This window comes from Pleurodeles waltl, chromosome 1_2 (genome assembly GCF_031143425.1).
Source record: "Pleurodeles waltl isolate 20211129_DDA chromosome 1_2, aPleWal1.hap1.20221129, whole genome shotgun sequence".
Taxonomy (NCBI): domain Eukaryota; kingdom Metazoa; phylum Chordata; class Amphibia; order Caudata; family Salamandridae; genus Pleurodeles; species Pleurodeles waltl.
Genome location: NC_090437.1, coordinates 1,025,315,471 through 1,025,336,452, shown reverse-complemented (window position 1 = coordinate 1,025,336,452; position 20,982 = coordinate 1,025,315,471). Strand labels below are relative to the sequence as shown.

Below are 20,982 nucleotides of genomic sequence, written 5' to 3'. Positions count from 1 at the left end.
CTGTGGGCCTACTGGATGGATATATGTAAAAATACATTTACAAGTCCAGCGCTATTCTCAAGTCTCCAGGTTCCAGGGCAAACAGAACCTGAGCCAACGTGAGCATTTTGAATTTCTCCTTTTTCAGGAAGTAATGCACAGGGCATAGGTCCAGTACAGGGCGGAGACCTCCATCATCCTTTGGCACCAGAAAGTAGCAGGAATAAGAAACATGACCCACTTCTGATGTTGGAACCCTCTAAATAGCTCCTCTGGCCAGAAGAGCCTATGCTTCCTGACACAAAAGGGAGGGGTGATTCTCCATCAGCCGATCTGAAGACGGAGGCATGGTTTCCATGATTGGAAGGGCATAATCCCAGTGAATGATTTGGAGCACTCACTTGTCTGAGGTTATAGAGTGCCACTGGGGCAGTTGGTACTGAATCCTGGGCATAATAAAGGGCATCTATTCTGGGTAGCACTTCCCTATGTGATATTAGGATCATTAATTTCCCATTAAAATGATATTAGCAATGTATAGACTATATTTCACTAACAACGGTAAAGAAAATGTGCAGCATCATTGCAACATACCCTCACAAAACAGATATAGGTTTGTGCAGTCAGCAAAAAACCTTAACACGCATAGAACAGGTTCAGCATACAGAGAAAAAGCATGACTATGCTCAAGAAATCGTACTGGGTGAACGAAGAATGGGATTATAACAGTTCGAGGAATGCTGGGAGTGGGGTGGTGGGGGGAGGCACAGACCCACAAAAAAGGAAAAGGAAGTTATATTACCACTGTTCAGTATACCCTAGATTGGTAAGATTTTAACTTGAGGATTGAATCCAGTCTCTGGGTTCTCATCTCAAAGCGGTGCCCAGCTTTTGAAGTCTCATCTACAATCTAATGGCATTTTTGGAAACTTAATTTACTATACTGAGTTCACCTCAGGGAGTTACAATACAAAAGAGCACAGTAATGTGCTTTGCGCTGCATAGGTCTCCAGAGAGAATATGTGAAGATTCCATACATACATCTTGACTGTAGTGTCCACTTCATGACAGGAGTTTGTGAGGAGGTTCACTCGCTCTCATACCAAAAAAATTTCACATTTGCTGTAATTTGGGGTCACAACTATGTGGTACCTAAAACCGCTGTCCTACATCAAATTATTTTAAATGCTAGCCGTGCCTCCTTTCCTACTACTGCAATTGTTCTCTCAGAGCTACAATAAGAAGTATCAATATTTGGTCCCAAGTACAAGGGACAAAGGGGAGAATGCAAACTCCCTCATTGTGCACGGAGGGCAACGGTAGCCTCTAATCAATAATGCTAGTGAGCTACTGATCATACAGCCATGCTTACCTTTAGGATGGGTGAGTAGACTATACAGGGAGTGCAGAATTATTAGGCAAATGAGTATTTTGACCACATCATCCTCTTTATGCATGTTGTCTTACTCCAAGCTGTATAGGCTCGAAAGCCTACTACCAATTAAGCATATTAGGTGATGTGCATCTCTGTAATGAGAAGGGGTGTGGTCTAATGACATCAACACCCTATATCAGGTGTGCATAATTATTAGGCAACTTCCTTTCCTTTGGCAAAATGGGTCAAAAGAAGGACTTGACAGGCTCAGAAAAGTAAAAAATAGTGAGATATCTTGCAGAGGGATGCAGCACTCTTAAAATTGCAAAGCTTCTGAAGCGTGATCATCGAACAATCAAGCGTTTCATTCAAAATAGTCAACAGGGTCGCAAGAAGCGTGTGGAAAAACCAAGGCGCAAAATAACTGCCCATGAACTGAGAAAAGTCAAGCGTGCAGCTGCCACGATGCCACTTGCCACCAGTTTGGCCATATTTCAGAGCTGCAACATCACTGGAGTGCCCAAAAGCACAAGGTGTGCAATACTCAGAGACATGGCCAAGGTAAGAAAGGCTGAAAGACGACCACCACTGAACAAGACACACAAGCTGAAACGTCAAGACTGGGCCAAGAAATATCTCAAGACTGATTTTTCTAAGGTTTTATGGACTGATGAAATGAGAGTGAGTCTTGATGGGCCAGATGGATGGGCCCGTGGCTGGATTGGTAAAGGGCAGAGAGCTCCAGTCCGACTCAGACGCCAGCAAGGTGGAGGTGGAGTACTGGTTTGGGCTGGTATCATCAAAGATGAGCTTGTGGGGCCTTTTCGGGTTGGGGATGGAGTCAAGCTCAACTCCCAGTCCTACTGCCAGTTCCTGGAAGACACCTTCTTCAAGCAGTGGTACAGGAAGAAGTCTGCATCCTTCAAGAAAAACATGATTTTCATGCAGGACAATGCTCCATCACACGCGTCCAAGTACTCCACAGCGTGGCTGGCAAGAAAGGGTATAAAAGAAGGAAATCTAATGACATGGCCTCCTTGTTCACCTGATCTGAACCCCATTGAGAACCTGTGGTCCATCATCAAATGTGAGAATTACAAGGAGGGAAAACAGTACACCTCTCTGAACAGTGTCTGGGAGGCTGTGGTTGCTGCTGCACGCAATGTTGATGGTGAACAGATCAAAACACTGACAGAATCCATGGATGGCAGGCTTTTGAGTGTCCTTGCAAAGAAAGGTGGCTATATTGGTCACTGATTTGTTTTTGTTTTGTTTTTGAATGTCAGAAATGTATATTTGTGAATGTTGAGATGTTATATTGGTTTCACTGGTAATAATTAATAATTGAAATGGGTATATATTTTTTTTTGTTAAGTTGCCTAATAATTATGCACAGTAATAGTCACCTGCACACACAGATATCCCCCTAACATAGCTAAAACTAAAAACAAACTAAAAACTACTTCCAAAAATATTCAGCTTTGATATTAATGAGTTTTTTGGGTTCATTGAGAACATGGTTGTTGTTCAATAATAAAATTAATCCTCAAAAATACAACTTGCCTAATAATTCTGCACTCCCTGTAGTCTTTCCATTCTAGCATTGCCACTGTAGCTCTGCTGTATGTGCAACTCAGAACTTCTCACTGAGGATTTTTGCCTATTGCACCATTTGGAAGATGTTCCCTGCAATAGGTGTAGGTCCCAGATAGACATCCAGCACAACAGGAATATTGCAACTGCACATCATGGTCTCCGAGTACACACATTTACAGAAGCAGTTCATCAGATTTCTCTCAACATAACAGGGGCTACAAAAGTAGGCTGCTAGATTCTTTTCACTCTGGCACTCAAAGCTTGTCACTGCTTCATGCAGCTCGGAGACTTAAGTTAAAAAAAAAAATCTCTGCACCTGTTACCAGTGCATTTTGGGATGGGAAAGGGCCTCTGTATGGCTTTGGAGAGCATGTGCCCCTGCTTCCGATTATTCAAAGCAATCTGTAGTATTTTGTTACCCCCACATGCACATGTGCACTGAGGACTTTTCCTGATATAGAACGAGGGCCCGAGTGGGGCTCTGTGACAGGGGTGAGGGGGTGTGAAGGAGCCAAGGAGAGATGAAAGATGAATCAACACCATTGCTGCGATACAGGCCACGCACTGCACCACAGCAGTAAAGGTTAAGGGCAATGTGTCCCGAAGTGTTCCCACAGCACAGGTGATTAAACTGCGTGCTGAGAGACAACCAACACCACAGAAAGAGACTGCCCCTACCTGGTGTCTTGATCGCCACAAGCCAGGGGAAGCACTTTTCTTGTTTGGGTGGGTGATTTTGTGCCTGGGCCTAAGGAAGACCCAAGCAGCAGGATTTTTCACAACCGCAAAAAACACCAACCTGGCACATTCTTCTTTAGAGTGGTGCTGGTGCAATTCACCTGAAGAGGAGGGTGTTCGGGCTTTCAGTGAGGGACAACCCCACTGGCTAGGTTGGAGTAAGGACAGCAACATGCTTCGCTGGAGGGCCAACAAGAACTCACATTATCAGGAGGATCTGCTTCCGATGCCATAGACACTTGCAGGTGTGACCTGCTGTGAAGGACTTCAGAAACTCTACTCCACAGACAGAAAAGTAAAAAGGCACTGCACCTGAAACCTGCTAGAAAGTGTGTGCATCTCCCACGGGGTGAAGGTCTGAGACCTTGACCCAGCAGCAGAGCGCATCCCTGGCAGACCTGCCCCCCCAGTATCACTGAGATCCCCACAGAGGGTCAAGAGCCAATCCACATTACCCCAAAGGAAAATCACCTGACTGCTGTAGGTACTGTTCCCATTAGTACCCTTAATTAAAGCCTTCTTGTTTTTTTTCTATACAGCATTGTCCAATGAGTCTGTGAGCACTAAAGTGCCGTTATTTCAAGAAGAAAGTGAAGGCTGTACCTTGATTTACCAACTGTTACCTGCTGCATCCGGAGTCTCTAACGCCACACTAACCCCCTGAGTAAGCCTTGGACTACTCTACTTTGTGACCCTGAGAGACAAATGCTAAAAGGGTGCACTTCATTCTCAGTGATGGGGTTTACTAGTAAGATTAAGACCCAGGACAATAGTGGTAAAATGGCTCTGATTATTACAATCCTCGCCCAGTAATCCCTTACTGTCCTGGGACTCCTGAAAAAGTACTCACAATGTTTAAGAAGAAAATAGCAGAAAATACCTTCAGCTACTGTTTCTAAATTATACACAATGTGGAACCACTCAATTTAATTTCAAGCACAAGTCAAAAAGAGGCAGATCTAACATGGCAAAGGAGCAAGGCTGTGGAAAGGACGACACCCAGATGTAAGGTCCCAACCAAACTTGATCGCCGTCACAAAAAAAAAAAAAAAAAAAAAAAGACACTCTTTTCAAGCAGGTCTTCCCTTCATGGAAAATCCAGGATTACCCACTTTCCAAAATGGACAGATCCTCTCAGAGTTCAACTTGATCCCAGCCAAGCCCTGCAATGAAGCAGAACATTGAGTCCTCCCTGATCAAGCTTTCATGAAAGGCGAGAATTAAACAGTTTATCTTGAGAACTTAAAACTAATTTCCTTTCAAGCAGTAAAACATTGGCTCCAGTTACAAACTGTTGACAAACAAAGCAATTTAAAAAACAAAAATCTCTGAGTCAGAGCATAGCTGTGTCCTGTGATAGCACAAGTAAAACACGACACTGTAGAATGACTGTTTGTAAAAATAACCCAAATAAGTCCAATCAACATATTTGACAGAATGTTCTTGCACATGAAAATGAACTTAATAATGACACTGCAAAAACAAACTCTGCACAATGACATGATATTAGTAGCATAGCAGCAAGGGAAGCATGGGATTAGCAATGAAAATTAGCAGGGTTTGTCAGAACAACCTACAGACCTTCCAAAATATTGGTTGGCAACAAAAATGCAAAAGTGCCCTCTTTACCAACATGTTGGGCATGCTTCTTCAACTGAACCAGTGGATTTGCGTAAAGGGGATCAGTATAATTTGCTTACAGCAATGCACAGAGCGCAGTACACCTTTGGGAAATCAAGGGAGTGTGATGCAACTGATAATTTCCACTATTTAAAATGCACAAATTCAAAAACAGAAAAACAGCAGTATCCCTATATAATACTGGCATTACAAATGGATTTATAGTGATGCGGAATGGTGCATGGCCTATTACAAAAAATGGTGATCACACACTTTGGAACGGTCACTGATGTCCTACGTGCAGCCAAGCAGATTGGACTGCTCATTCAAGAAAAAAAACTGAAAGCCTTTGCAGTCTATATGATTTGGAAGTATGAATGAATTAAGACAACAACCACATGGAAGACAAATTATTCAAAAACAGAATATCTTCCTTTTAGGATGGCACATAGAAATAATTATTACGTTTCTATGGTAATTACCGAAATTCATTATTTTTTTTTCTGTTACCATTCCTCACTCAAATTAATATCACCTACTTCAAAGACAGAACATTTCTTTAATACCTGGGCATTGTTACGTTTGTGTGGCTATGTCAGGCCTTGTTTTGAGCTTCGGAATACTATTTAGGCTTTGACCATTCTACTGCAGAGTGTCTGAGCAATCGAGTCTCACTTCAAAGGGTGATGAGGGTATGGGAGTCAGAAACAGTATCAAAAGGAAGAGTAGTTTAAATAACATACACATTAAAGCTGGACGAAGCTAGCAAGTACGGAAGCTTAAAGATGGCCACAAATGGTACTGTAGAACCTACCCATCTAAGGGTAGCGTCACATTAAGCATAAGGATCCAAAGACAATACGACTATGATAGGTGGCACCATGAAAACTTGGTAGACCGCAGATTCTTCTTGAGCATCGTCGGCTCTAAGCAATGGCTAGATGCAACACTCTAAATACCCAAAAAGAAGCAAAACAGGATGCAACAAAGTATTGTTCGGGCATGTTATGCAAACGCTCTACTCGAGCCCGTCACTTCTTTATTGCTTGGCACACTCCAACCCGCGGGCCTCTATAACACAACGGTCCCGCGGGTCTAATACCGACGGCCATATTTATCGAGCGGGTGGCTAATTCAAGCATTGCATACCGGCACAGCCCCCGAGAGGGTGCGGCCGGATTCAGGGCGTGGTCCCGTAACGATGCCCGATCCACCTGACAATTTCTTAATTAGATTGCGCCCGGCGCCCCCCCGCTGATTGGCTCTTGATCCACATATATTCCAGACCTACCATGCAGTCAGCACCAGAGCGGCCTGGCTCCGGCATGTAGGTACCCCCCCTTGGTATTCCCTTTGGAGTGGTAAGTGAGGCCCCTTTGGGGCCCGTTTTCTTTCTCTTTTTTTCTGTTTATTCCCTGTTTCCCCTCCCTTCTGCAGCCCTTCGCTCTCCCTCCACCCCCTTCTCTTTTCCCCATTTCCTGCTTCCTTGTCTCTCTTTTTCCCATGTGCTTTTCCTCTGGTTTAAGCTTGGTTCTCTTCTGTTTACTTTTTCCCTTAAGTCTTGTGCTTCCTCTTTTCATCTCATGACCCTTCACCTCTATCCTTCCTAATCCCTTTAATCTCCCCAGAGTGTGACTACAAGGGAACCCCCCCCCCCCCCCCCCCCTCCCCGGCACTAGCCAGACCAGAGGCAGATTGCCCCTTACTCTGGGGTAAGTCACCCTTGCATGTGTTTGTGAGTGCTTGGCACAATTTGTTCACATTTTTGCTGTGTGCTTTGCAGTGGTTTGCCACGGTTTTTTCACCCCATATATTTTCTGAACTATCAGTGGCTTATCTATTGATGCATTTATTTTTATCTACTACAGGCCTACCCCACCGTGAACTACTCGTTCAGGTAGGCCATACACATTTTTCACTTTTTGAGTACCCCACTTACTGTGTGTGCTCAGACCCTGACGAATGCCCCTGACCTACCAGCACTGAGTGAGGGCAGAAACATGTTGGTCATCCACTTTTTCTTTTAGACTCCAAGAGACATTACTCTCCAACGAGCCTTTCCCCCTTAGTTTTAGCCTTACCAGCATGCACCTTTATTAAAATTAGCAGAAGCCACTGGCGACATGCTTGGTAATTTTATTATTCACCCCTTCTGGATCAATGTAACTATCCAGCCAGTTTAATTTCAGCACTCCCTCGGGTTCTTTTAACCACGAGGTCGAGTCCGCCCAAGTAGTATCATCTTACTTGGGTGGGGCTAGGTGGTCATATGATGAAGCAAGACACTATTATGTGTGTGAGACCACCTAGTCCGTAAGGGAAATCCCCCTTCCCCCTGTAGGACAACACAGCACCCCCTAGCTTGGACATTCTTCCAACTATGACTTCCCGACCTGAGGATCTATAGTGACCTTATTAACACCACTGTAAAAAGACTGACCTAGTCTTATCTTCAGTTCCTACTACCCCACACCATTAGTGATGATATAATGTCTGACTTTGGTTCATGGCTTAGTTGACCTGCTGCACTATTGTGACAAACATGCCCACTTTGACAAAAACTACAACAAATTATGACCCGAACCAAAATGAAAATGGGGATTACTGGATTTTAAAGAAAGCTATGAAGTGATGTAAATCCATGTGCTTCTTTATCAATAGGTAACACAGACGTTTATGAGCCTGCATTTCACACAGCTGGTGCAGACATGATTTTTCAGTGTTGGTTGTACTTGTGTCCATGGGCACCAACAAGATTGATCAGCACTCACTTGGAAACAAAGGGGCAGACTGGATTTTGAGTAGGATTTAAACATGTACATGTAAACCATTTGCTCTAGACAGGTGATGAAACGGGTTTTGTGCTCTGCATGATCAGACTCATCATCTTAACATCAACAGGCAACAAATGTTGAAGGATGTGATCCCTAAAGTTTGTTTCTGACTTAGAAACGGGGATGTCTGCTTCAACAAATCAAAGAGGGTCAGCAGTAGAAGAAATCTTCTGGCCACACGCTCCATTTTCCACTAAGTCAGAGATCAAGGTCATAACTACATACTTTTAAGCCGGTCGAGGGGACAATAAATGCTCAAAGGCAGATGCCAGCCTCTGACTCCCTGATATTCCCTCAACCATTTGATAAAAGTTTAAAGAGCATGCTTTTCTTGCAGATTATGTATGCAAACGATCTTCAGGAGCCAGACTGGATCCTTCTTTAGCAGTACCAATGACTAGGGCCAGGTGCTGCTGCTCAATCTCAGTCACAGATCCACTGGCAATGCCACAGATCCTACCTAGGGAATCACTTATGTCATTGACGTCAGTTCCATGTTTTGTACCCTTCCAAGTCTGCAAGTTTTAAGTCTAGCATCAAATGTTGACAATTCTCATTCTAAGTGTCTTTAGTGATTAAGAATGACACATGAGGTGGGTACTTGTTTGTTATGCTCTCTGGTGCATCTTAAGTCATCAGAGAAACAGGTGCAGTTAATTACTGTTTCAGTTAGTGTTGATCAAAATCAAAATGTATACAAGGTCTCCACAACAAAAATCCCACAACATAAGTACATACATAAAAGAAGAATGTGTTGTAGGGATTGCAGATACTCCTTCTATGAGACTATTTTAATGTAAAAAGTTGGAGTCAAAAGCTTAGGAGAGATTGTACATGAAAATCAATAACACTGTGTTACAAACAAAATGTTTAGGTGAACTTTTCGTACTCTGGTATGCCATCTGAGGATACTCTAGTTTTACAACAAGCTTTGTTGGTGATTTGTGCAGCTCACAAACCCTACGTTGAACACTGAAGCAGACATGGTTCAGACAGTGCCATGAACCTTGCAGTGACTCTTCAACCCTGGGCTTTCTTGATCCAAGAGTAGCAATTTTTGAAGCTTCACTACAATTGATCGCTAAGAAGGAACAAAATGGCACTGGGTGTGACACTGTCAGGGAAATGGTGCTGCCAAAAGTTTAAGAGACTCTTCCAAATTGGGCAATTTTTTATCCAGCAGGCTAACATCAACTATCACACAATGCTGGAGCGCCTTACTGAATACTATTTGTAATGCACAATTTCACCTAGGGTTAGCACCCACACTAGCCCTGCAACACCAACTCTCACACTGGGTGCATAACAAACATGAAACTCTCTTCTTTGCATACACCAGTTTTCGTCTTCTTATGATAAAGTGAGCACCGATGTGACTGATCATGACTTCCATTCTTTTAGTTGCATGCAACACTCCGTAGTGTTCTGTTATATGCACTTTATATGACAAGATGGTTTAGTGTGAGTACAACAAAGCACTTGGAGGTTGTTTTTGGAACACTAATAGATGTGTCTCGAAAACTGGAGGACGGAATGATCACTCATCAGGCTTTTTGAAGATCACCAATTTTCAACACACTGCTTCTGTTTTGTTGCACTTTTACCTTAGTTAATGCTTCTTTGATTTCACGTTTCAGATTCATGAACAAATTCAATTTACTCACTGAAGGACTAACAGGTCCGAAATGCACAGGTGCTATGATGAAAGTGTCTTGATCGAATCAATCATAATTTGTTGTGAAAATACTAGAAGGGCTTAGACACCGAATAGCGTTTGATTCACCACTACCTTATTTTGGAAACAAATAAAAAACAAAGTCATGGATACCACAATCTATAAAAGAAAGGAGCAGGTTATCACCAGCACACAGCCATGCACAAAAAAACAAATCCTATATGGATGTATGTGTATATTTACATATGTGTGTGTGTAGGGGTTAGCTTGTATGGGTTTCCGAATGTATACTAGGGCAGGGAATATTCCTGTGTGGCATGCTCCAAGATCAGTAATATTTAAACGAAAAGATTAAACAAGAAGCAGCTGTACAGGATGGAAACCAAAATCAGAAAATTCTTGCAAGAGTACTGCCTGACAAATGTTATGCCTGGAAACTGGTTCACGATGATACTGACACACTAGAGTTAATAACAGATAATCTACACTCAGTTGGATGATATCTAGAACACATTATTTAGGTCAGATAATTGACAAAACCATTCACTGACAATGTCTTGGTGGTTGTGGTCAAGTATCCGTTGATTTAATCCACTGTCCTTTTCCTGAAGCATGAGATGGACTCTTGAGAGTTCAACTGTGGTAACCGAAAGTAGGGACTTGATAGGTTAGTTTGGTCTCGTCATCTCCATGCCCACTCTTAGTTCACAAACCCACAAACTAAAATAATAGAAATGTTCTTCAAGTTTTACTCCTTTTAGGTTTTCTACAGTAGATGTATCTGAAAGCAGGCCACAGCAGAGGATCTAGTCCTTTCCAGTACAAAGGAGCTGTGAAACAAGGAATTCTGAAAATTTAAAAGGTGCCTTCAATGTGCAAACTAGAGGCACAGATGGGAAAGGTAGTGCTGAAGCCACAATGCCCTCCATGTTAGAGACTGATGAGGTGCAAACCTTTCTCTCGCCACAAGGTGGAAAATAAAATTAGCTGTACTGAAGTGTGCTAAGTGTAAATGTTTAAAATGCCCATGGAATTCTCAGTTAGTGGCAAGCTGCTAAGAAAAAAATGTCCATTCCAATGTGATAGTAAATTTGAAGAATAAAATATACAACTGTTTACCGACTTAAGATCCCTTCCAGAAATACATGATTTTCATTAGCAATACAAAAGAAAGTAACCCAAGCCACATACCACAATAGAAGCCTTTGATGCTGGTGTTATTCAGAGACTCTGCCACAACGTCTTTCAAACTGTTTTTACTTCTGGTGTCACTGGCATTGAGCTCCACATAACTGTATCCTAATTCCTAAATCCAACACACAAACCACAGATCAAATGAGATGACTAACAACTCAGCATGTTTCAATAACAATTTACCAATCAAGAATGGTTGTTATGTTTACTGAACAGCTGCTAGAGTATGACAGGTCATCATAAATTCAGCATAAATCTACGAGAGGATAAATTAGCACATGGACGTTTATGTGACTTAATACCATACAGTAACTATTAGTTTCATTTTTAGACATCACAAAATATATGTGTTGGTAAAGGAAAAAACAGACCTATAAATTGTGTGTCACAGTTTATTACAGATGAATTTGCTATTTTTAATGTGGCATTAATCAAAACAGATTACTAGTAATAAGGAAAATGTTACTTGCCCTGTTAGCATTGGTTTGTGACATGTAGTGCTGTAGATTCACATGCTCTGCATACTCCTGCCACCTAGTATTGGGTTTGTACAGGTACCACTTGTTTTTCTTCAAAGAGATAATTCAATTCACAAAATATTGTGACTCCTCCTATGACTGGTATTGCGCATGATCAGCAATTCCATTGTTAGATTGTTTTCCTGCACGGTCAGTGAGACTGGAGATATATGTATGTGTATATATAATAATATATATCTGACCTACTGGCATCACCAGTAGGTAGTTATAGTTAGGACCTATTTTCCATTGAAAACTTGTTTTTTTTACTTGCCTGTATCTTTGGCAATGCTCGACGAATCTTCACAAACATTTCCCAAAACATGTGCCAGAGGATCTTCTTGTGCATGGGAAATTTTGTGGTGAACCGTCAAGCAGGGGTGGGGTGGGGCGGTCCGGGTCGGGGGTTAGGTTTATCAAAAAAGGACATTTTCCATTTTAATTTCCACCGTAATTTTAGACACTGTTACAGCCCGAACTGCTGGACGAAATTACATAAAATTTGGTAGAAAGATAGCTCTTGGTCAAGAAAGAGTGACTTTTGTTATTTAGTGTAAATCCGTTCAGTAGTTTTTGAGCTATTAAAAGAAAACAAATTTGTACATCTGGAGGCGCAAAGGCTTTGCAAATACTCCCGATCTGGCGCAGAGATGTGATTGGCAGCCAACACTTCAACCAGGGAGTGTTGGCAGCGATTTTGAGACCTGCCATCAGCCGAGTCGCAAAAAAAAAATAATAATAAATAAATAAATAAATAAATAAAGAAATGGGGACAGGGTGCGGTTACCCTACCCTAGCCTAGCCTTGGTGCAGGGTCCCCCAGGGACACACCCCCACCCCACCAGGTTTAAAAGTATTTTGTTTTTCAGATCACTGGGAAAATCACGGCAAACATGAACTTTGCCGTGATTTAAAAAACATAAAAGCAAATGCGGTCTCACAAGCTTGCTTTTAATATTGCCCCTGACTGCGTCATGCCCAGGGGTTATTGTGGAAAAATAGGACGGGGCGGACGGGCCCCCCTTCTAGGGCTTAACAAAGCCTTGGGACCGCCAGCTCCCTTGGGGCCCTACATATTATCTATGCAGTAGGTGCCCGCATGGCACCCCTGCACCCTTGGGACCCCACTTCCCCAGAGCAAAATTTGTTTAATTGATGCTCGGGCCTGCGAGGCTCCCCCACAGCCCTGGGGACTGTCACCTCCCTGGGGCACTGCAAATTATTTATGCAGGCAGGCCCGTCGGGTCCCAACACCTCCCGGGGCAAAGTGCAATATAGTGTGCAAAACCATAGACAAAACTATAGAAATGCACCTGTTGTAGTTAGAGTTTTCTGAAGTAACTATAACTCATGCCCTATGGTAACTATAACTTGCGCCCTCGCTGTGCACTAATTACCCCACAAATTACAGCACCCAAGACACCTTTGATAACATAATTGATAATACCAATGTAATATTTGAAGTAAAATTTGTGCCAAAAAACTGTGCATGGCAAGGGCGTGAGTTATAGTTACTTGAGATAACTAACTATAACAGGTGAATTTCTATGGTTTTGTACGATTAAAATGTGAGCCTACTATAACAGCCCTGTAACCTTTGGTTTTTTAGGTGATACACACACCCACATATATATATGTATATATATCTGCAACAGCCAAAGACTTCCAGTTAGGAGGGTGGGCACATGTGAATCTACAGCACTACATGCCATGAAAAGATGCTTACAGGATAACACTTTCTCGTTGTGGCATATGTAGCAGTAGATACACGTGCTCTGCTTAGACTGTAAAGTAGTTGTCCACTAAAGCGGTGGCTAGCTAGAGGATTTTGCAGAAGATTGAAAAAAGTGCATGTCATACAGTCTGACCCACTGGAGCTTGTTGACGAGCTAGGATATCCAGGAAGTAGTGTTTAGGAAATATGCGTGGTGTGGACCAGGTAGTTGCTTTACAGATGTCAGCTAGTGGGATATTGTCCAGAAAAGTCATAGAAGGAGACTTTTTGCGTGTAGAATGCAGCCTGGGTGGGACAGAGCGTTGACTTTTGGTTTTGCCACAGCAGGTTTGAATACACCTGACTGGCCATTACACCACTCCTGCTTTAGAAATAGCTCTACCTTTGTGTGGCTTAGTGTAGGTAACAAACAGGTCCTGCGTGGTTTGAAAAGCTTTGTTATATCGATGTGGTACATGAGGGCCCTCTTAAAGAGTTAGAAGAGCTCTCTCTGCTACAGAATGTCAGTGAGGAAAGAATACCAGCAGTTCAATGGTTTGGTTGAGGTGGAAGGGGGAGACCACCTTGGGCAAAGACTTCAGTTTAGTTCTAAGGAGTACCCTTGTCAGTGTGAACCTTCAAAAAAGGTTCTTCAAGTGTGAGAACCTAAATTTCTCTGACTCGCCTAAGGGAAGTAATAGTGACTAGAAACGCTACCTTCCACGATACAAACTGGAAAGGGCACGAATGCAGGGGCTCGAACGGTGGCCTCTTGAGTCTAGTGAAAAATACATTTAGATTCCCGGAAGGAGCTCGAGGTAATCTAGGCAGGATAACACCTATGAAACCCCTCCATAAAGGCATTAATGACAAGGATTCTGAACAGCATAGTCTGTTCCCTGTTCTGCAGTTATGCTGCCTCTACAGCCAAATGGAAGCAAATGGACGTGTTAGCCACACCTGAGAGCTGCAAATGCAGAAGACAGCAGACAATGTCCTGTACTGCTGGCATAAGCGGATCAATGTGGTTGGGTAGGCAATAGTGGATGAAACTCTTCTACTTTGCTGCATAGCAGGCTCAAGAGGTGGGGCACCAAGCCTCTAAGCAGGGACATGCACTCATCTGCCAGATTGAGATACTCAAACTCCAAGACCTCAGGATCAAGTCTGGTAAATTGAACTGCCTTGTTGCTTTGTGAGAAGGTGCGGCCTGTTGGGGAGCTTCTTGTGTGGGACTACTGACACCAAAAGTAGGGTTGTAAACCATGGCTGCCTGACTCATGTGGGACAAATAAGGATGAGGTTGACAGAGCTCTGTCCTGGCCTCCAGACCACTTAAGGAAGAAGTGCAAGAGATTGAAAAGCGTAGGCAAAATCCCTGACTAGTCTGTCCATAGTGCATTGCCTACGTACCGTGGGTGCAGTAACCTGGAGCCAAAGCTTTGGCATTTGGTGTTTTCTGCGCTTGCAAAAAGATCTACTTTGGGGTGCCCCCAACTTTGGAAGCATGGAAGTAGGGACTTGGTGGTGGACGTTCCACTCGAGGACTTGTTGCATCCTGTGAAGTAGGCCAGCAAACTCGTCTGCTCCCAGAAGGTATTCGGTAACACGTGATCCCTGAGATGGATTGCCAAATGCTCTGCACTAACTTGGAAAGTTGGGGAGAAAACGTGCCCCCCGTTTTCGAAGATAATACATGGCAGTCATATCAACTGCTCTGATCAGGACTGTTTTGTGATGTGAATGGCATCAAAAAGCTTTGAAGGCGAACTAGACTGCCAGCAACTCAAGGTGGTTGATATGGAAAGATTGCTGACAAGGCATAAATAGACCTTGGACAGTCACATCCCGTAGATGCGCTCCTCAGCCAGTGATGGAGGTATCTGTGGTAATCGGCACATGGTCAACTGTGGGATTGGATCTAGAAAGAGCCTGCCCTGCAGCAAGTTGTTGCTGTCCACCACTGCAGAGAGCAATAGGTGGTGGGCTCAAATCAAAACTAGGTTCTCCCATAGATCCCCTTGCCTGTGACCACTGCACGCTTAAGCACTCCTGGAGTGGACACGTGTAATCATGAGTGGGGAATGATGGTGATGCAAGAGGCCATCATGCCGAGAAGGCGCATCACCTCCCTGACCGTTAACTGGCCATTTGGCTGAAAAAGAGGCAGCAGGTGGTGGAAGGCTTGAATCCTCGCAGGGATGGGATAAGCTTTCCTGGTGACAAAATTTTGAATTGTCCTTAAAGGACAAGTTACCTTCCTTCGGTAATACATTATCTGGTAGAAACAGGATCTAGCTGCAGATCCCTTACTTTCGAATCCCCCTCGAGTGACGAGCCTGAATCCGGAATTTCTTTTCCCATAGCACGTTTGCGCATTGCAAGAGGGCACTGCGCGACTCCGTATCAACGTCGTCCACCAGATGTGACAGAGGATTCCACATAACCCCCTCGTTGACGACAGTTTCTTCTGTGACTATTTTCCGCACTCAAAACGTGAAGCCACATACAGGAGCTGCCTATTGAAACAGTGTGCTAGCACAAAAGACACCCCTGTGTCAAATAATCACTGAATTCTTAACTCAAGGTGTCGATTTCCATAACAAAATCCTAATAGACCAAAGAGGACTCAGTTCGCAGAGCGGGGAGGACGGGAGGGTTGTTAAGGAATCTGCGGCTAGATCCTGTCTCTACCAGATAACACATTACTGAAGGTAAGTAACTTGTTCACTTGATAGAGACATCTAGCCGCAGAATCCTTACTTTAGAATCAAATACCTAAGTCATAGTAACCCATAGGAGGGAATGCGAACGGAGACATCCCAAAAAGTTTCCAAGCATAATAAAACCTGTCTAGAACAAGAGAAAAAGACAGAGCAACCATGATAAGTAAGGTGAGTAGTAATACACTCTACAACATCAAAACCTGTGGAAGGAACCACAGGTAAATAAAACCATAAGACATGAAAAAAATGGGAATAAGGTCATCCAGGTTAGTATGCCAAATGTGTGTCAGAAGCAACCCAACAACAATGAAATTCTTCTAATAAGAAGTAAACCGGCCTAGTAGACCATGTATTTATAAGAATACCTATGAGGAAACACATTCTCTTTAGTAAAAGGACTGTATAAAGGCGAACGTTAGAGGCGAACTAATAAAATGAATCTTAAACTACTTGCTCCCTTAATGGTATCCGAACCCATGCATGAGCACCCCAAAAGTAATGTGGAAAGGACCACAGCAATGGAAGTCATAAAAACATAGAAAATATGGGAAAGGAACACTACTCATGACCGTACGACAGTAATGCCAAATTACCCAATGAAGATAAATCTATTTGTTCTTATACACAGATCGAAACTGCATGCTCTACCCTGTTGGAACACAGAGCAACTTAACATGTCATTGAGTAATACCTCTTATCATATATGGGTATATCCCAACTAGACCTTCAGTATAAGACCCACATCGAATATTTATGTCTTGTAGAGAAAACATACAATTGCCCTCTTTAGAAAGAAGTTGAAGACAACACTAGCAATCATTTGGCATATAAATATACTTTTCCCCAGGAAAATTAGCCAGAGATTATATATATATATATATTTTTTTTTTTCTCTCTCTCTAATATATATATGTATATATATATATATATATATATATATATATATATGGAAAATGTCAATTACCCAGTGTACATCTGTTCGTGGCATGTTCCCCTGCAGATTCACATGCTGTGCACTGTTCCTGCCATCTAGTGTTGGGCTCGAAGTCTTTTCGAGTCACGGGACCGAGTGACTCCTCCCTTTCGGCTCCATTGCGCATGGGCATCGACTCCATCTTAGATTGTTTTCCCGCATAGAGTGAGGTAGGAGTGGTAGAATGAGAATAGTAAAGATGTCCATGCAATGGAATAGATGTGTATGTACATTGTTTGCTCTAAAGGAATGATTAGTTACATATATACAATTTCTATTTGCAACTTAAACGGCTACAGGCTCCCGGGGAGGTGGGAGGGCGCATGTGAATCTGCAGCGGAACATGGCACGAACAGATGTACTCTGGTTAAGTGACATTTTCCGTTCAATGGCATGTGTAGCTGCAGATACACATGCTGTGCATAGACTACAAAGCAGTAATCCTCCCAAAAGCGGTGGTCAGCCTGTAGGAGTTGAAGCTGTTTGAAATAATGTTCTTAGTACAGCCTGTCCTACTGTGGCTTGTTGTGTTGCTACACAGTAGTGTTTGGTAAATGTATGAGGTGTGGACCAAGTGGCTGCCTTACAAATCTCTGTCATTGGTATGTTACCTAGAAAGGCCATTGTTGCCCCTTTCTTTCTAGTGGAGTGTGCCTTTGGTGTAATGAGTAGTTCTCTTTTAGCTTTTAGGTAACAAGTCTGCATGCATTTAACTATCCATCTGGCTATACCTTGTTTGGATATAGGGTTACCAGCATGGGGTTTTTGGAATGCGACGAACAATTGTTTAGTTTTCCGAAATGGTTTTGTTCTGTCTATATAGTACATTAGAGCTCTTTTTATGTCTAATGTATGCAGTGCTCTTTCTGCTACTGAGTCTGGCTGTGGGAAGAAGACTGGAAGTTCCACTGTTTGGTTTAAATGAAACGGTGAAATTACCTTTGGTAGAAATTTTGGATTTGTGCGTAGAACCACTTTATGTTTGCGTACTTGTATAAAGGGTTCCTCAATAGTGAAAGCCTGTATTGCGCTAACTCTTCGTAGTGAGGTGATAGCCACTAGAAATGCCACTTTCCAAGTTAAGAATTGGATTTGACAAGAATGCATGGGTTCAAAGGGTGGGCCCATGAGTCGTGTAAGTACAATATTAAGATTCCACGAGGGTACTGGTGGTGTTCTTGGCGGTATGATCCGCTTTAGCCCTTCCATGAAGGCTTTAATAACTGGTATTCTAAATAGTGATTTTGTGTGTTTAATCTGCAAGTAAGCAGAGATTGCAGTGAGATGAATTTTGATGGAAGAAAAAGCGAGATTTGCTTTTTGTAGGTGTAGTAAATAACCCACAATACCTTGTATGGAGGCATCTAACGGTGTGATTTTGTTTGTTTGGCAGTAGAAAACAAACCTTTTCCATTTCTTAGCATAGCAATGCCTGGTGGTAGGTTTTCTTGCCTGTTTAATGACTTCCATACACTCATTTGGAAGATTTAGATAGCCAAACTCTAAGACTTCAGGAGCCAGATTGCTAGGTTGAGCGTTGCTGGATTGGGGTGTCTGATCTGTTGTTTGTTGTAGGAAGTTGGCTCTGTATGCACTATTTCAAAGTAAGGAATAGTATGCACAGAGTCCAAGGGTTCCCCTTAGAGGTAAGATAGTGGCAAAAAGAGATAATACTTATGCTCTATTTTGTGGTAGTGTGGTCGAGCAGTAGGCTTATCCAAGGAGTAGTGTTAAGCATTTGTTGTACATACACACAGGCAATAAATGAGGAACACACACTCAGAGACAAATCCAGCCAATAGGTTTTGTTATAGAAAAATATCTTTTCTTAGTTTATTTTAAGAACCACAGGTTCAAATTCTACATGTAATATCTCATTTGAAAGGTATTGCAGGTAAGTACTTTAGGAACTTTGAATCATTACATTAGCATGTATACTTTTTACATAAACCACAATAAGCTGTTTTAAAAGTGGACACAGTGCAATTTTCACAGTTCCTGGGGGAGGTAAGTTTTTGTTAGTTTTGTCAGGTAAGTAAATCACTTACAAGTCTCAGGTTTGGGTCCAAGGCAGCCCACCGTTGGGGGTTCAGAGCGACCCCAAAGTTACCACACCAGCAGCTCAGGGCCGGTCAGGTGCAGAGGTCAAAGAGGTGCCCAAAACACATAGGCTTCAATGGAGAGAAGGGGGTGCCCCGGTTCCGGTCTGCCAGCAGGTAAGTACCCGCGTCTTCGGAGGGCAGAGCAGGGGGGTTTTGTAGGGCACCGGGGGGGACACAAGTTCACACAAAAAGTACACCCTCAGCGGCACTGGGGCGTCCGGGTGCAGTGTAGAAACAAGCGTCGGGTTTTCAATGTAAATCAATGAGAGACCAAGGGATCTCTTCAGCGTTGCAGGCAGGCAAGGGGGGGGGGGGGGGCTCCTCGGGGTAGCCACCACCTGGACGAGGGAGAGGGCTTCCTGGGGGTCACTCCTGCACAGGAGTTCCGTTCCTTTAGGTGCTGGGGGCTGCGGGTGCAGGGTCTTTTCCAGCCGTCGGGAAATGGAGTTCAGGCAGTCGCGGTCAGGGGGAGCCTCGGGATTCCCTCTGCAGGCGTTGCTGTGGGGGCTCAGGGGGGACAACTTTGGTTACTCACGGACTCGGAGTCGCCGGAGGGTCCTCCCTGAGGTGTTGGTTCTCCACCAGTCGAGTCGGGGTCGCCGGGTGCAGTGTTGCAAGTCTCACGCTTCTTGCGGGGAGTTGCAGGGGTCTTTAAATCTGCTCCTTGAAACAAAGTTGCAGTTCTTTTGGAGCAGTGCCGCTGTCCTCTGGAGTTTCTTGTCTTTCTTGAAGCAGGGCAGTCCTCAGAGGATTCAGAGGTCGCTGGTCCCTTGGAAAGCGTTGCTGGAGCAGGTTTCTTTGGAAGGCAGGAGACAGGCTGGTAGGTCTGGGGCCAAAGCAGTTGGTGTCTTCTGTTCTTCCTCTGCAGGGGTTTTTCAGCTCGGCAGTCTTCTTCTTCTTGTAGTTTCAGGAATCTAAATTCTTAGGTTCAGGGGAGCCCTTAAATACTAAATTTAAGGGCGTGTTTAGGTCTGGGGGGTTAGTAGCCAATGGCTACTAGCCCTGAGGGTGGGTACACCCTCTTTGTGCCTCCTCCCAAGGGGAGGGGGTCACATTCCTATCCCTATTGGGGGAATCCTCCTTCTACAAGATGGAGGATTTCTAAAAGTCAGTCACCTCAGCTCAGGACACCTTAGGGGCTGTCCTGACTGGCCAGTGACGACTCCTTGTTTTTCTCGTTATCTCTCCTGGACTTGCCGCCAAAAGTGGGGGCTGGGTCCAGGAGGCGGGCATCTCCACTAGCTGGAGTGCCCTGGGGCATTGTAACACGAAGCTTGAGCCTTTGAAGCTCACTGCTAGGTGTTACAGTTCCTGCAGGGGGTGGTGTGAAGCACCTCCACCCAGAGCAGGTTTTGTTTCTGTCCTCAGAGAGCACAAAGGCTCTCACCGAATGGGGTCAGAAACTCGTCTCTCAGTAGCAGGCTGGCAGAGACCAGTCAGTCCTGCACTGAACAATTGGGTAAAATACAGGGGGTATCTCTAAGATGCCCTCTGTGTGCATTTTTTAGTAAATCCAACACTGGCATCAGTGTGGGTTTATTATCCTGAGAGGTTTGATACCAAACTTCCCAGTATTCAGTGTAGCCATTATGGAGCTGTGGAGTTCGTTTTTGACAGACTCCCAGACCATATTCTCTTATGGCTACCCTGCACTTACAATGTCTAAGGTTTTGCTTAGACACTGTAGGGGCATGGTGCTCATGCACCTATGCCCTCACCTGTGGTATAGTGCACCCTGCCTTAGGGCTGTAAGGCCTGCTAGAGGGGTGACTTACCTATGCCACAGGCAGTGTGAAGTTGGCATGGCACCCTGAGGGGAGTGCCATGTCGACTTAGTCATTTTCTCCCCACCAGCACACACAAGCTGGCAAGCAGTGTGTCTGTGCTGAGTGAGGGGTCCCTAGGGTGGCATAAGACATGCTGCAGCCCTTAGAGACC

General features: G+C 43.8%; 1 protein-coding gene across 1 annotated transcript in view; it reads right to left on the bottom strand.

Annotated features, from left to right (window-relative positions):
• Positions 1-20,982, bottom strand: part of RFC1 (replication factor C subunit 1) — a 622,078-nt gene that overhangs the window by 141,687 nt on the left and 459,409 nt on the right. The window contains exon 15 of the mRNA XM_069202064.1: positions 11,009-11,123. Coding sequence (XP_069058165.1) covers positions 11,009-11,123 — 115 coding nt within the window. The remainder of the gene's footprint in view (positions 1-11,008; positions 11,124-20,982) is intronic.